Raw genomic sequence first — 18,172 nt, 5'->3', positions numbered from 1 at the left:
CTCAAGTTATGAATTGCACATTTCTAAATACTTTAGAATTTAGAGATAGAGTGTTAGATTTATTGTCCTTGTTTCTGAAAATTATTAAGTTGAACAATATGGAATTGCTAATTTTTAACAGTTTTTACAATTGATAGGTCAGCTATCAATTTGGTGAATATACTATTCCAGGCTCAGATAATTAGCTTCTACCAAGGACTTCAGTGATTTTATGTATGGTCAATCATCCTTTTAAAAAATCCTAATGACAAGAGAAACAATTTTACATGTGAATAAATATATGTTTTATTATGGCAAACTATCAGCATTCCCATGCACAGTCTACATTTATGACTGTAATAGTAGATTACCTGGGGATGCTTACTTTAAAATTTTAATTGCTTCTTTTTTGATTTAAGATACTAATCAAGCATTTTACCAACTGCAAACCATAGATTGAAGGATTAATTTCACAAATCTAAGTCACCCTGTAATCTGACTGGAGAAAAACACCACAGAAGACATATAATATTTACAAGAACATGATTTTGGTACCATAGTAACATCCTTTGAGGATATTAAGTGTCTTACAGTCATTACCTAAATAATCTTCTTGAAGACCTAGTAGGTAGGATAAAAAGTTATAAAGTATAGGAAATGATTGAATTCTTGCTATGATCAGGTTTTTGATAATGGAGTCAACTCATCAGTTAACATTCAGTCACTGGTTAAAATTACAAATTTAAGAAAAGTTGGTAATTTGGGAGCATTTCCAAGGGAAAACCTAACTGTTAATCAGAAATTAAGTTTGCTCTGTCTTATATTTTAGAATCTTCTTCCAATATAGAATCTCCTCTAAAAGCATGATCTTTACATCAAATGTGTTAATATGAAAACGGTTTATAAATTATTTTTTATAAACATCTGTTAATCAGTTTTTACATGCCTGGCAATATATTAAGCCTAAGGTATACTTAATCGTAATCTATGTAAATTTTCACTAATTATTTTGCATTCTTAATTTTAGAGAATTTTATTTACCTAGTGCTACTGTAACCTTTAATAGTGCTTCTGTAAAATTTATAATAAAGAAAAAGAGCTCATATCACATTATATTAAGATACTTAAATTGCTGGACAATGCTATAGAATATGTGCATCAAGCACTGATACTCTGAGTTTCTTAAATAGCTCATCTGCAAAGTTTGTCATGTCATAACATCATTGAAATTTTCAAAATTCTTACATGAGATTTGGGGTTGAACTAATCTTTTTTTTATTAAAGTATCACTGATATACAATCTTATGTTGGTTTCAAATACACAACACAGTGGCTCAACATTTACCCATATTATTAAGTCCTCACCCCCTCCAATGTGTTCACTGTCCATCAATGTAGTAAGATGTTACAGAATCATTGGACTGAACTAGTTTTTATATTCTGCTTTCCAACATTCCCCAGATTCTATAGCAACTGTTGAATTTGAAGATATTCTTTTATATTTAGTCTTGTTCCTACCGATGTTAACCCTGCTCTGGCAGCAAACTTTTTACTTCTTACCTCACAGGAGGCCCTTGGCTTGGGCTGCTCTTCCCAGAACTGATGTGTGAAGCAAAACTTGCCCAAATTTCACGATGAAGGGGCATGATGAGTGTGAAAGGGAAACCACAATTCTTCCACTGATTGAATATATATTATTTTCTTCTTTTTAGCACTTTCCCTCTTTTTTGGCTAGACAGATGCTTCTTGGTCCTTATTCATGTGTTGATGATTCTATTCTAGTGTTGAATTCAAACCTCCAGTCAATATAAGCCCTGTAATAAAATCTTTTACAAGACATGTCATCTCACTTAATCCTCAAAACAAATAGGTATATTAAAATTGCAAATGCTGTAGAGCTGTGCTGGAAATACAGTTGCCATTAGCCTCCTGTGGCTGTTAAGCACATGAAATGTGGCTAGTCCAGACTGAGATGTGCTATAAATGTAAAACGCATACCATATTTTGAAGACATAGTATGGAAAAAAATGTAAATTATATCATTGATACATTTTGTATTATGTGTTGAAATGGTAACATTTTGGATATACTGGGCTAAATACATATTTTAAAAATTTTACTTATTTCATTTTTACATTTTAAATGTGGCTACTAGAAAGTTTAAGATTAGATAGGTGGTTCACAGATTTTTATAGGATAGCACTGTTCTAAAAACTTCAAAGCTCCTGATACAGGAAGAATCAGGCTTTTTACTTAGAATTACGAATACTTGAGGATTTTCTATTTCATTTTGTTTTGTTTGTTTGTTTTTTTATTAAAACTTTCAATGGTTTTAAAATAAACAGATACCAAATGGGTTCCTGAAAATTAGAAATGCAACCGGCCTTGGACACAAGCAAGTTAAAAGGGATAATTCGAATAGTTGAACAAAGTTAAGACTGAACAAAGTTTAAAATAAAAGAACTGGACCAAGGTAAATGAAATCAATGAAATCATATCTGAATGATAAAGTGTAACAACAGAGACAACATGGGCCAGAGACAGGGAAGGGCATGCTGAAGGTGGTATGGGGGTGTTCGAGATGGTGGCACCATGTTACCTCAAGTCCTAGTTTGAGACAATCAAGAAGGAAAGTAGGTAGAGCGGCTTTACTCTGTTATCGGCTCTGGGACTTTGAATCTATCTAGTTAGTATGTGGTTCTTCTCTCATCCCTAAAATCAATTATATGTAACAGCCATAATAAATATAGTGAACTCCATCACACTGGTATGGTCCTGTTTCAGGATGCATCACTATGTTATTTCCACTGTATCCATGAGGAAACTGAGGTTCAGAGTGGGTAGGTAACCTGCTCAAATCATGAAGCTTGTTCAGAAACAAAGTTATGCTTTAACCCAAGTCTACTCAACTTTGAATCTTTTGATCTTCTCTGCTCTTCCTTTTCTATCAAAGAAGGTACCTGCCTTTAAGTAGTTCTTAGTCTAGTGAGAAATATTTATTTTAAATTACAAATTATTATAATCTGGATTCAATATATCCTTTCTGGTTGGTTTGCTGTGCTTTTAGAGGCACAGTTTTAAGTATGATATTTTAAAATTCAGTGGGACTGTGATCAGTGTAGTTGGAATGTGAAATGATCTAGGAGCGTTTCTAGTTAGAGAAATTTGATTTCTTGTTTTTGTACAGCAACAGAAGATCTAAAAGACCCATTTTTGTGATCAGATTGGCCAGGGAACATTACTAGTGTCTGTGGCTTGGAGCAAGATAGTTCTGATTCCAGGCAGACTTCAGCGATTTTGCAGGTTCAGTTCCAGACCACTATAATAAAATGAGTATCTCAGTAAAGTGAGACAAATGCATTTGTTTGGTTTCCCAGTGCATCTAAAAATTATGTTACACTATGGTGTACTCTATTAAGTGTGCAGTAGTATTATGTCTAAAAGACAATGTACATACCTTAATTAAAAAACACTTCATTGTTTAAAGTGCTAGCCACTATCTGAGTTTTCAGTGAGTTATAATCTTTTTGCTGGTAGAAGGTCTTGCCTTATTGTTAAAGGCTGCTCACTGATCAGGGTGGGGGTTGCTCAAGCTTTCAGGGGCAGATGTGACAATTTCTTAAAATAAGACAACAATGAAGTTTGTCATACAGATTGACTTTTCTTTTCATGAGCAATTTCTCCGTGGCATGGGATGATTTTTGATAGCATTTTACCCACAGTAGAACTTTTAAAATTGGAGTCAGTCCTCTCAAACCCTGGCACTAATTTATCAACTAAGTTTATGTAATACTTTAAATCTTTTTTTATCATTTCAACAAACTTCACAGCATCTTCACCAGGAGTAGATTTCATCTGGAAACCCACTTTCTTTGCTCATGCATAAAAGCAACTTCTCATCCTTTCAAGTTTTATCAGGAGATTGCAGCTATTCAGTCATCTATTTAGGCTTCACTTCTAATTCTAGTTCTCCTGTTATTTCTACCACATCTGCAGCTACTTCCTCTGCTGAAACACTGAACCCCTCAAAATTATTCATTAAGTTTGGAATCGGCTTCTTCCTAACTCCTTAATGTTTATATTTTGACCTCTTTCCATGAATCATGAATGCTCCTAATGACACCTGGAATGGTGAATATTTTCCAGAACGTTTTCAATTTACTTCACTCAAATCCATCAGAGGAATCACTACCTATGGCAGCAATAGCCTTATGAAATGTTTATCTTCAATGGTAGGATTTGAAAGTTGAAATTACTCCTTAATCCATGGGCTGCAGAATAGATGTTGTGTTAACAGGAATGAAAACACAACACAAAATCTCATTGTACATCTCCATCAGAGCTCCTGGATGACCATGTACATTGTCAATGAGCAGTAGTAATTGGAAAGGAATCTTTTTTTCTGACACTAGGTCTCAGCAGTAGGCTTAAAATATTCAGTAAACCATGCTGTAAAGAGATTGCTGTCCTTTGCTGTCTGGCTTTGTTGTTCCATTTATAGAGCTCGGGCAGTGTAGATTCAGCATAATTCTTAAGGGCCCTAAGGTTTTTTGGAATGGTCAATGAGCCTTGGCTTCAGCTTGAAGTCGGAAGTTACATTAGTCCCTCACAAGAGAGTCATCCTATCCTTTGAAGCTCTGAAAACAGACATCAACTTCTTTCTAACTGTGAAAGTCCTACATGGCATCTTCTTCCAAGAGAAGGCTGTTTTGTCTTCATTGGAAATCTTTTGTTTAGTGTAGCCACTTTCATTAATTATCTTAGTTAGATGTTCTAGATAATCTTCACTTTGCACTTTTATGCTGTGGACATGGCTTCTTTGCTAAAACCTCATGAATCAACCTTTGCTAGCTTCCAACTTTCCTTCTGCAGCTTCCTCACCTCTCTCAGCCTTCAGAGACTTGAAGAGAGTTAAGGCCTTGCTCTGAACTGGACTTTGGCTTAACGGAATGTTGTGGCTGATTTGATCTATCCAGACCACTTAAACTTTCTCTTCATAAGGAATAAGGCTGTTCTGTTTTATTAACATTTGTGTATTTATTGGATTAACATATTTAATTTCCTTCAAGAACTTTTCCTTTGCATTCACAACTTGGCTAACTCTTTGGCACAACAGGCTTTGCTGTCCACCTATCTCAGGTATTGACATGCGTTCCTCACTAAACTTAACATTTCTAGCTTTTGACTTAAAGTGAGAGACATATGACGCTTTTTTCATTTGAACACTTAGAGGCAATGGTAGGGTTACTAATTGGGCTAGTTACAATATTATTGTGTATCAGGAAACAGGGAGGCTCAAGGAGGAGAGAGATGGGGGAAGAGCTGGTCAGTGGAGCAGTCAGAAAATATACATTTATCAGCTAATTTCATGGATGTGGTTTGTGGCATCCCAAAACAATTATAATAGTAACATCATAGATCACTGATCACAGATCACTGCAGCAAATATAGTGATAATGTAAACGTTTGAAATATTTTGAGAATTACCCAAATGTGACAGAGACATGAAGTGAGCAAATGTGTGGAAAACAGCATGGAGAGACTTGCTCAATGCAAGGTTGCCTCCAACCTTCAATCTGTAGAAAGTGCAGTATCTGCAAAGCCCAAAAAAAGTGAAGAGCAATAAAATGAAGTATCCCTGTATAGAACTAGTGTTGATTGCTGAGTTCACTAAAATGATTGCTCCAGTAGGGACTGTTCATTATTTTCCCTTCTCCTTTTGACCTAAGTTTGTTTTAATCTAATTCTGTTATTTTTCCAGATTTGTGAAAGAGCAAGTCTGACTCATTTCTGAAATCTCACTGCTTATGTCAGTGTCTAGCACTGAGTTGATACTGTATCACCCATTTATTATATGAACACATTTCTGTGCAGCAAACATTCAACAAATAGAAATTGACTATCTCTTATGGGGTAGCTTTGGTGCTGGGGATAGAATAGTGCAAGTGGTAATTAGTAGGCGGTACTTAGAATCTGATGGGAGACAATGGCACATTGTGAAAAATCCTGCCCATGTGTAAGCACAGGGCACTATGAGAACACCTGGTTTGGTAAAAAACTGAAGATGTCCCGAGAAAGTGATTTTTAAGCTGAGGCTTCAGGGAAAAGGTAAGTGGGGGAAAAGGATTAGGGAACTGGTGGAAAAGAAAAGGCATTCTTAGCAGAAAGAATGACAAGTAAAGATGTTCTGGACCTGCGGTTTGTTCAGTTTGGAGTTTGGTTAGAGGGTAGAGTTGGGGGGAGGGGGTGAGAATAAGAGGAGTATGGGAAGAGAAAGGATTAAAGAGAAATGTTCAATCAGTGTTGAAGGAATTACTTTCAAAAGCAATGTATTCATTAAGAATTTCTAGGATGATTCTTTTAGAGAATGAGTTTTAAGCTATTTTATCTTATAAGCATATTTTATATAAATAAAATATTAAAATGGATTTCAACCTGATAATATTGGAGACCTCATATTCATAGATACGTATGCATATGCATTATATATCAACTTCATTATGGTTCTATCGTGTGTACCATACTTTTCGTTAGGGACATTTCCTCATGATAAATGGCCTTCATTAGTAGTGGTTTGAGGCATTATTATTTATTCATCTGTAAAGGTTAGAAAGCTTCTATTAATTTTTTCTGGAAACTATTATTTTAAATTCCAAATGTTTTTAAATGAAGAAGGTTAAAATCAATTCTACGTCTTAATTTATCTGTTTTATAAGTTTCAGGGAGGCAACAGGCTTAAATAAGAGTATTGCTTGAAGATGCGTATTGTACACCCAGTTTTTAGTTCTTTGACAAATATATCATGTTCTTTCATTGGTCCGTTAGATTTTCTCAGTCTCAGGTAATCTAACTTCAAAATTGATATAACATTTTCTGTGGATGTGGCTTATAAGGATCAATGAATTTAATATAGTTTGTAATGCCCCAAAGAATAAATGTATTAGTAATTTATAAAAATGAGAAGAGGTTACAACTGTTATCTCACATTCAGTAATTTTTGGGGGGGAGGGGTTCAAAAAGAATGAACCCCAAGAAGCATTAGAATTTTTTAAAAGCATTAAAAAGTGAACACTATTTTATCTGTTAATGAATAAACTTCTTCTATAATATTATTATTTTGAAGCTTTGTGCCACAGTACACTCTTTCACTTTTATATTGATTTACTTTATTAATCAATGATTCTTCATGTTTCGAACACAAAAGGATGCCCCAGGAGGGAAGGCCACAGGAAGGGGGATTTCTCGTTTGCAGTTCTATCTTCACTCGTTCGCACAAATGATGCTCATCTTGCAGACTACCTGTGCTAAGTACAAGTGGAAATGAAGGTGAGCTTAAATTCACACAGTCATTTGTGACAGGACTTTTGGGGTTAGAAGACTAATAAAACAAGTCAATTCTCCTGCCCTATCGAGTTGAAAGGGAAATGGGAAGATTAACGGAAAGACTGGTCAGAATTGAAAAACTAGGAATAAATAGAGTAAAGTTTCCTCCTTGGTTCTTTCTTCTTCCATAAACATTTATTAAGCATTTGCTGTGAATCAAATACTAAAAAGATGAAAAAGAGAACATTACCTTACACACAAACCTTTATTAGTTTTGTGCACCGAAATCACATTTTAGTTTTAAAGGTTCTTCAACTACATGTATCGCATGCGGTTAAATGTGCAATCATAACAATTGCAATAGAAATTCGGGCACTTTGCCCTGCACTTCAACAACTATTGTAAAAGCGGGCAGGAGATTCACCCTGATGTAGTATCTCTGCAATCACTGCTCACACGCCAACATTTGTAGTAATTTAGGATTAGGAACCTGGCATTTTTGTTATATTCCAAACCTTGCCGCCACCCCCCCCCCCCCCGCCCCCGATCCCTTCCCACCTTAATGCGAGCTGAAACCCTTAGTTTTTACGGAGAGAACTGGGGCGAGGGAGATAAGAAGGAAGAGAAGGAGGAAGGGAGGGAAGGACGTATGGACAGAGGGAATGAAATGAACGAAGGAGAGATGCTGGGCATTGTGCGGTGTGCTCCTGGTTCACCTCCCCGCTGGCTCCCCAGGAGCTTCTCTTCCGAGCTGGGCCCCGGCCCCGCCCCCTAGCGTCGGAGGCGGGCAGTCCCGGCGGACGCCTATCTCTTTAAATGACAGCTGTGGCTCGGGTCCCAGTCCGTGCTTGACGTCAGTGCCGCCTTCCCGGCTGCGAAGAGTCGTTAGCGCCACTGTCCGCGGTCGGGGCTGGCGGCGCGCTCGCTAGCGGCTGGGGCGGCGAGTTTTCTTTGCTCTGGCCCCTCCTCCCGCCCTCCCCGCGCGGAGCCCCAGCGGCAGCCGGAGCCTCTCGCAAGTCTCTCACACTTCCCTGCTGTCACCCCAAAGGAGCAGCCGCTCCTCTCCCGCGCTTGGCTTCCCCGATGGAGCCCGGGCGCCGCCGCCGCCGCCGCCGCTGCCCCGAGCCCTGAACGGGGCCGCCCCGGCCGCAGGAACGCGCTGCCCGGTTCGAGGGCGCACCAGGGCACGCCGAGGCGGGGGACCGCTGGGGTGCAGGGCGCGGGTTTCGGGAACAAGAAAGTGCTGCCCTTCCGGGTCCCTTGGCCGGCGGCGGGGGGACCATGGCTCTGAAGGACACCGGCGGCGGCGGCAGCACCATCCTGCCCATTAGCGAGATGGTGTCCTCGTCCAGCTCGCCCGCCGCGTCGGCAGCCGCCGCCCCGGGGCCCTGCGCGCCCTCGCCCTTCCCAGAAGTGGTGGAGCTGAACGTGGGAGGCCAGGTCTATGTGACCAAGCACTCGACGCTGCTCAGCGTCCCGGACAGCACGCTGGCCAGTATGTTCTCGCCCTCCAGCCCCCGGGGCGGCGCGCGGCGCAGGGGCGAGCTGCCCAGGGACAGCAGGGCGCGCTTCTTCATCGACCGGGACGGCTTCCTCTTCAGGTACGTGCTGGACTATCTGCGGGACAAGCAGCTCGCGCTGCCAGAGCACTTCCCCGAGAAGGAGCGGCTCCTGCGCGAGGCCGAGTACTTCCAGCTCACCGACCTGGTCAAGCTGCTGTCGCCCAAGGTCACCAAGCAGAACTCGCTCAACGACGAGGGCTGCCAGAGCGACCTGGAGGACAATGTCTCGCAGGGCAGCAGCGACGCGCTGCTGCTGCGCGGGGCGGCGGCCGCGGCGCCCTCGGTCCCCGGAGCGCACGGCGGCGGCACGGCGGACAGGCGCTCCGGCTTCCTCACGCTCGGCTACCGCGGCTCCTACACCACGGTGCGCGACAACCAGGCGGACGCCAAGTTCCGGCGTGTGGCGCGCATCATGGTGTGCGGGCGAATCGCGCTGGCCAAGGAGGTCTTCGCGGACACGCTCAACGAGAGCCGCGACCCTGACCGGCCGCCCGAGAAGTACACCTCCCGCTTCTACCTCAAGTTCACCTACTTGGAGCAGGCGTTCGATCGCCTGTCAGAAGCCGGCTTCCACATGGTGGCGTGTAACTCCTCGGGCACCGCCGCCTTCGTCAACCAGTACCGCGACGACAAGATCTGGAGCAGCTACACCGAGTACATCTTCTTCCGTAAGTTCGCGGTCCCCGCGCTTCCCGCTCCTTCCTGCTCCTTCGCCGACCCGCCGCGCGACGGGGCGGGGCTGGGGGCCTGACCTGGGGTCCCGCGCGGGCGCTGGTCAGCTAGTGCCAGGGGCTTGCCTTGCACGCCTCCCCCACTCAGCAGGCTCACTCTGCGGTTTCCCCCCAAACCAACTCCCTTTCGACTCCCCTCTTCTCCCACTCAGGACCCCGCAGCTCCCGAGCAGAGCTCTTTCTTAACTTCACCGCGCTGGCCCTCTCGCCCCGCCTGCTCTGGGAGGCGCCGGGCTGCCTTCTACTGCGGAGGGCGGGGAAGAGATGCGAGTTTAGGGCTGGGCGCGTGGGCCCCCGCCTTCTCTCTGCTTCCGCGGGTCTCCTGAGGGTCAATTCATTTGGGTCCCACCGGTATCCCTCCAGAGCAGGTTGGCATGGAGGCATCGCCGCGCACTGCCAGGATTACCTCCTGTTGGTGCAGGTCTGGCGCCGAAGCGTCCAATTACGGGAGGTTTCGCAAGGGACCAACTGGAGCAGTGACCGCTGTGCCAACACTCCCCTCAGGGGGCCGGGTGAGGGAGGGAGGTGGGGAAAGGTCTCCATGGACCCACAGAAACCTGAGATTTCCCCCGTGCCAGTTGTCTTCTGTGACTACAAAGTGTTTTTGGACAGCGTGGAGAGAACTGGAGACTGGATGTCTGCTAGTGTCAGGGCTGCAGTTTAGGAAGGAACGTGGTGTGTGTGTGCGTGTTTATGTGTGTGTGGGATGAGATTCTGTTTTCTTTTGGGCATCTCAAGTTCTAAAGGGAGATTGAATCCACTTCCCCAGGGGAAATAAAAGCACTGATTTTGTCCAATGAAAGAATGAGGAGGAGGGTTTGGAAAGCATTTGACATGATGCTTTTTGTAGTTCTCTTCGGGAGGAGGCTCTGTGGATCAAGTTCAAGAACGCCCAGTATTACTGCGGCTTGGGAGGTGGGGAGGAGGGGCGGGCACAATTCTCAGTGACGTTTATAAAGTGAGGAGGGCCACGTCTAGAAAGCTATTTGGACAAGTGAAAAGCCATCTGGGATGGCAGTAGGAACATCACTTTGCAAACGTTTTTCGTTTGGCGAGACACAAGAAGCTTTAAAACTTGCATGTAGTGTAGAGAGTAGCACTGACAGCCTATGATAGAAATAGACTAGCTTTGATTGTACTTACTGAGTTTGGTAATTCACTATTTGGGAACTAAACAATTTACTGCACTATTTTGACTGGAAAAGTAGAAAGGACCTCTCTTTGCACAGGTCTATGCTTGACTCAAAGGTGCTCATTGTTTGTATATTCTAGGAACCTTGGAGGTAGGGTGACAAAACACACCACACTGGATCTTGGAGTTAGATTGTCTTTTTAAATAGCGCTGCATTTCCTGAGAAAATCATTGCAACAGAGAAGCAAAGGTGTCCATTGAATTGACAGACAAAAATCTGTCTTAATGATATTCACATATTAATTGTTACACAGTAAAACGATTGATAGAAAAGCTATTCAAAGAAAAGCAATATTTTATTGCTTACATAAAATTGGGATCTATTTTTATCATCATTCTTTACATTTTATTCCTTATTAATGGAACCTTTATTAACATTTTTAGATCTGAAACATGGCATTTCAATATGGATATATTTTCAAGCAAATCAGAATATGAGATGAAATGGACTTCTGACTTTCTTATAGTTAGTGTTTTTGCTAGAGAAGATGCATGCATAAGTGTTCTGCATTGAAGGTTCTTGCATTTTGGAATCTTGCACAGTTTTGGTCTTTCTTTTTCCCCTAGAAATTTGTGGACTTTCATTACTTTGATTATAAAGAGGTAATACAAGTTATCTCAGAATTATGAAAAAAATGCCTTTAAAATAGAGAATTGAACTTGGAAACTCAGACAATTTAACTAATAAGATAGTTCAAGAGATATTTGGAATTAAGGTTATTTCATTTCTGGAGCTAGAGGTGTTAAAATAAAATATTCATATTATGAATAACCATTTGCACAGTGCTTATAACTAATGAGTTCTGAGATTCATTCATAAAAGGCCCAGAAGTCTAGGGGAGCAACCCACAGCCTTCTTCATTGATTATCCTGTGGGGGAAGATAGATGATTTCAGATTAAATATTGCTCTTTTGAAATGGCATTCCCGTCATTGACCAACCAAATCTAGTACTCATTTTTTATTTGTGATGTAAATTTTATCTTGAATACCATTATACATACATTTAGCTAATGTTTTGTAAAACAGCATATTTTCACAAAGTATTTTGGATGGGATTCCTTTTCATGATGAATGAAAAAAAAACACTGTAGAAATTTTGTATTTTCATCCTCTTTAATAATAACAAAAGTGTAATTATCATGTTTGGCAATCTCTATTTAAAAACTATCAATATTATTCACAAAAAACAAAATTATTGGATGAACTTGTTCACTCAGTTTTAGATGCAGAAGAGGATAATATCTTTTACTTCCCTTTTGACACAGTTCTTTCAACAAATATTTATTTAGTGTATAACATGAATCAGTTTTTCAACACCTTCTTAAAATTCAGGATATATGAGAACTTAGTCATTGTAAGCTCCCTTTCCGCCATAGAATGTTAGTTTATACACTTGAACATCAGTTTCAACTCCTCACCTATAACCCCCTTTGTCCCTGAGTACAGATGGGAAGAGAGTGACAAATTGTTCAGTAGTTTCAGACACTGCTATTTGCCAAACGTCTGATCTTGGTTAAATTATTTACTTGTTCTGAGTCTCAGTTTCTCACCTGTATAATGGGAGTTATTATAGAACCAATTTGATAAGATTTGAGAATACATGTAAAGTGCTTAGACCAGTGCTTGACCTATGATAAAAGTTTAACAAATGTTATCTGCTAAAATTATCAATATTATAGTACAGATTTTATTATTCTTGTCAATATTAAATTTAAATTTTGTTTCATAGTAAGCATAGTTGATTTCATTATCAAGTTAATTAGAAAATTACTTTGCAAGTAAATTATAAGATAATAAACTTTCAGAAGTTTGAAACAACTAATTTAATAACCAACTTCCTTCCCTGAACTTGGATTTTTCAGACCAAGTTCAAGTCACCAATCACATTCCCGTTAGATTTTTAGATCGACCCCAACCAAACCCTTTACTGATTCAGGGCCAAGAAGTGTTTTAATGCTTTCCACGAGGACTTGAAACTTTGGCAATATTTTCTGACAAACACTGAGCTAGATTCATTTCTCCTTAAGTGCTTGTATCCGAGTCATTGAGTTCTAATGCTCAAGGTTATATACAAGCTATTAAACATTTAATACCAGCTTCTTTTGGCTCATGGATTCTTTTCTCTATTTTTAGTCTTAACTATTTCATCGAGTCTTTTAGACTCTGCAACATATAATAGGAATATTAAATTCACCTCCAGTAACTACTAATAAAATCTTGATTCCCTTTCCTCCAGTCTTTTTTTCTATGTATATGTAGGTGACTAACATGTTTTTTTAAAGTTATAGTTTTACTGTACAGAGGGTTTGTATGTCTTTGCTTTGTTTTATATACTTGATGGCATTTTCCTCATGACATTAAAATTTTTACTGACATCTTAGATAATAAAAGTATAATTTTCTTTGCCACAAACAGCAAAATAAATATTAGTGTCGAATAGTTTCCCAGAAGCCCAGAAAATATTTGACTTTTTTTCAAACTGCAGAATGTGTGGAAAGAAGTACATTTACTATGTTCTTAATTTCGTGATAAGTGTTTTACATACATTACTGTGTTTACTTCTTATAACAGTCCTTGAGTTTGATATTAGTTCCTTAATACTTCAGCTAGAAAACTCATTTGGAGAGGTTATATTCCTGGGTCATGGAACTGTTATGGGGTTGAGCTGGAATTTGAATAGTTGCATCTTCAAAGCTCTTACTATTAAACATTTGAAAATAATGCCTTTTTCATGAGACCAATTTTACAAATATATTTCAATGTCCACTGAGTAGTTAGAACTTAGTTCTACAAGCTAAAAAAGGTGGTGTGTACAGTATATGAATGACTCTAATATTTTTAAATTTATGTTAAACTGCTGCAAAATACAGTAAATTCATGTTTTATGTCTTCACTTGAGTTTTTATTGACTAAGACTACCATAGTCATGAGTATTTTTTTACATTAAAGAAAGAAAATAAACCATTTAACTAATTTTAGCACTTTCTGGGGGCAACAAATAGTATACATAGAGGTTTGATATACTGACAAATTTCAAGTGGTAATAAGGTAGTCATATACTCTTGTTCAATAGAAAATTTATTTTTACTTTGTGTAATAGCACAATTTTATATGTTCTTTTCTAGAAGGTGGCAAATGAAGAACATATTTAACTGAAATCAATTTGGTTAATTATATATATTTTACTGTTCCTAAATATTGGTTGACGTCATTCAATTATATACTTAGTATAGTTTAGTTAAAAAAAGTATCAAATACCTGCTAGATATTGGGATTGCCTTTCAGTAATTTTGAAGCCTTTAAAGTATTGTGGAACTACATACTTGAAGTACTTGAAAAGTAGCATTTTAGATTATCCTTCAATCTATATTTAATGAAAGATATCATTTTTAAAGTCACTTCTGAACTAACTTCAGGGTATTTGAGCAAACGGTCAGCACTTAATAGCCACAATCTTGCAAGACATAGTGGTGTCTTCTCTAAATCCATTCTTTCAGTAGCGAGCAGTGAGAGGCCATACCACCAGAGGTTTTTTGAGGACTTACCTAAAAGATGAGAATAACTTTATTCATGGGATTTCACAACAGGTAAGTTTATAAGGTCACTTTATTAGTTCTAAGTGAAATGGTGACCCTCCAGCTGCTGACTTGAATCTACACATCCTGTGCCCACGTCTCATCATCCGTTTCTGAGAGGGTGCATTTTATGAAACCTAATTATCCTACAGGTTAGTTGTATTTTGCCCTTTCAAAAACAAAGCATATGAATTATGTTATGCTGAACTTGTATTATTTACAAGTTTATTTCCTAACCCATTGTTTTTTTAGTGCCCTCACTGGTATTACAGCATGGAGTACTAAGTGACCCCTTGCTGTAGAATCCTTTAGCATTTAGCCTCTGCACTTCCATATTTTTCCAGGGTACACTATATATACAGCTCTTGTTGCCTTTCTTACATATGTAATTATCTTTCTCTGTCTTTTTTCCTTCCTTGAGAGATGCTATTTTTTTCCTTAGCCTTATTGAGATAAAATGGAAATATAACATTTTGTAAGCTTAAGGTGTACAATATGTTACTTTGATACATTAATGTATTATAGTATGACTACTGCTGTAGTGTTAGCTATCATCTCTATCACAAAACATAATCTATCTATCTATACTTTTTTATGTGTGGTGAGATTATTTAAGATCTACTCTCTTAGCAACTTTCAGAGGTATGGTACAGTATTGTTAGCTATAATTACAGTGCTGTGCATTAGATCCCCAGAATTTATTCATCTGATAACTGGAGGTTTTTACTCCTTGACCAACATCTTCCCATTTCCCCTACCTCTCATAACATCTCTCATACCCCACCCTTGGTAACCACCATTCTACTCTCTGTTTTTATGAATGTAGCTTTTTTAGATTCCAAATATAAATGGTATCATACAATATGCCTTTTTCTGTCTGACCTATCTCACTTAATACACTTCCCTCAGAGTCCATCCATGTTGTTGCAAATGGCAGGATTTACTTCTTTATCATAATGATACTCTAGTGTGTGTGTGTATGTGTGTGTACATATATTTATGTGTACATACATATACCACATTTTCTGTATCCATTCATATGTTGATAGACACTTAGGATGTTGCCATATCTTGGCTATTGTGAATAATGCTGCAGTGAATATGGGAATGAGGTAATCTCTTTGAGATTCTCTTTTCATTTCCTTTGGATATGTACCCAGAAATGAGACTGCTGAAACACATAATGATCTCTTTTCCTGTTTATCTTCTGCATTGAGAGCTGTCAGAGTCTTACTTTTCTGTTTACAGACTCCAGTGCAGTGGCTAGTACCACATTAAAAATTCAATAAATATTTGTATTTTGAATGAAAGTGCAAGTTAATGAATGAATCAGAGATGCTGGAGTTTTCAATTAAGGTAATTATTGAATTGAGAATTAGTTTCATTTTAATTTAAATTGCGTTTAGTTAGCAATTACCAGGCTATAGCATCGAGCAGGACATACTAATATGAATGAAAGAGACCTTTCATTTAAGGTGATCCTAATAACCTTTATGCAATTGTGAATTGTGTTATAGAGGGTTTATTTAGCAAGAGGCAGGAGATATGAATAAGAAGCTAGACACATATGAAGAATGAAAATAAGTAAAGAGTTAACTAAAATATGGGATGAATTAAAATAATATTAGAAATGCATTAGCTAGAATTATATACACACAGTTACACACACAGACACACATACTTATTTTATATTTATTTATTTATATTTAAATAATTGGTGGAACCAACGGTATAAGGATCAAAAATTAGCTGTTTTGGCCATTTTTTAGTGTGTGAAAGATGTTGGCAAATGCTCAATGCTGGAGCCCATCTACCACAACGTGGTTGAGTACTTGCCTTTCAAATGTCTTAGAATGTAGAGTGGCTGCTGACTCCAGTGTGGTCAAGCCTTATTGTGGTATAATAAAAGTTCAGGAAGTATCTGGCTATACTGGTCGGTATTTACAAAAGGGACAATTCAGTTAAATTTATCTTGGAATCTAAAAAAAATTTTTAACTTTGTTTTTAAAAGGTACCTTAAAGCACTCTAAACAACTATTACTATTTTATGATCAGTATTACAATATCAATTTTACTTGTATTCATTAACCTTGTATCAAGGTAGTTAATAAAAATAAATCAACTTGGCTGAAAGTAATGGCAAATGCCTCATGATACTTTATAGGGCAGTAATTAATTCAATGTTTGTTCACCAAACTTAGTTTGATACTTGTTCAGCAGTTGAACTTAGAATGTTATTTCAATCATATTGTAACCATTCTCCTATTAAATCCTGTTTACATTGGGAAGAAGTATAAATTAAATACAACAAAAGAATGTAAGTAAAGAAATATGTAGTGTTGACTTTAGGTCACCAGGATAGTGAGTATTTTAACTTTTCAATTGTTACTTCCATTGTTTTCACTAGTTATAATAACAAAACCTCGAGCATAGATGGAATACATAATATATTGCTCTTCCTCATCATCTTTTTTGTTAGATATGTCTAATTTCTAGTTCAAGGAGAATAGGGAGAGAGACAATACCAGCATTTCTTGGCTCTCACTCCTAAGAAGCAAAAATGTTGAACACTATGAATGACTCAATACTTTTTAATCAGATTCCTTGACAAATTCTGGCTGTAGCTTTAAGATCTTGGGAAAATAATTTAATCTCCCTCTTGAAGGAAAGGTGAGGAAGAAATAATAATCATCTAACAGGTTTTTTAAATGAAGATTAATTGAAGTAATCTATATCAAACTAAAGAATATCAAACACAAAATTAAATGCTCAGTTTGTATTAGCTATTGTCATTTATTAACATAAGGGTTTCAGAAAACATAACTAGTCCCATTTCTCTACATTATTAATTCTCAGTACCATATTTCTTCTCTTTTTCTTTTTGAGGAAATTGATAGCAATACATTTCAAACTTGCTCAGTAAAGGTTTCATTATCACCACTTAAACTTAAAAGAAATCGTTGACCTAATATGTATAAAATCAATGTAATGTATTATTAAAATCAGTTTATTTTAGTTGGTCTTTCACTGCTTTGGAAAATAAATGCACTCTCCCAGGTCTTGTACTGGTCCCTGCTCAGTTTTGCCACATGCAGTAAGAATACTGGTAATCATTAGTTACTGTCTCAAACATTAGGATGTATTTGGGCAAAGCAACTTTTAATCATACTCTCTCTCTATATTTCTGATTAATGCTTTTAGATTTCATTTTCAGCAGTTTTATGCAAGAGAACAAATTGTCACATGGCCAGGTGGGCTCAAACATTGCTCAGAGTTGGGCATTCAGCCCAAAATTTCGGGCTAGAAATTGGACATCTCCACAATTTTGGGAAAACTATGTTAGTTATCAACTTAATCAACTCCTATTGAAACTATGCTACAAATTTTGAATAAGTTTTCTAATTGCTAGAAGTATTTGAAGAAAGCAGAGAGATCTAAGGCAGATGCTGTCAGCCAGCCAGGCATAATTCTCTCTAGTATTCTGACCTCTTTTCTTCTGTTGGTAAAACTGCAACTAGGTTATCTCTTTGCAGGTGGAGGGTAAGGATTCATATAATTCCAAAATGACTTCTTTTTTTTTAAGTTTAAGGTGTACAGCATATTACTTTGATACATTTATATATTGTAATGTGATTGCCAATGTAGTGATATTTATTAGATTACATAATTATAATACAATATTTTTGTCTATATTCATTATACTATGCATTAAATTTCTATGGCTTATTTACTATTTGCTACAAATTTGTATCCTTAAATACCATCAATGTTACACTCCTCCTCCCCATAACTACCATTTTACTCTCTG

The 18,172-nt window shown here is 38.2% G+C and overlaps 1 protein-coding gene across 2 annotated transcripts in view; it reads left to right on the top strand.

Annotated features, from left to right (window-relative positions):
- Nucleotides 1-8,299: 8,299 nt before the first annotated feature.
- Nucleotides 8,300-18,172, top strand: part of KCTD8 (potassium channel tetramerization domain containing 8) — a 256,216-nt gene continuing 246,343 nt past the window's right edge. For both annotated transcript variants that reach the window (XM_036892548.2, XM_057502186.1), the window contains exon 1: nucleotides 8,300-9,532. In XM_036892548.2, coding sequence (XP_036748443.1) covers nucleotides 8,584-9,532 — 949 coding nt within the window. In that variant the 5' untranslated portion in view covers nucleotides 8,300-8,583. The remainder of the gene's footprint in view (nucleotides 9,533-18,172) is intronic.

Source organism: Manis pentadactyla, chromosome 5 (genome assembly GCF_030020395.1).
Source record: "Manis pentadactyla isolate mManPen7 chromosome 5, mManPen7.hap1, whole genome shotgun sequence".
NCBI lineage: Eukaryota > Metazoa > Chordata > Mammalia > Pholidota > Manidae > Manis > Manis pentadactyla.
Note: the sequence above shows the minus strand (reverse complement) of the source record. Positions and strands in the feature narration are given on the sequence as shown.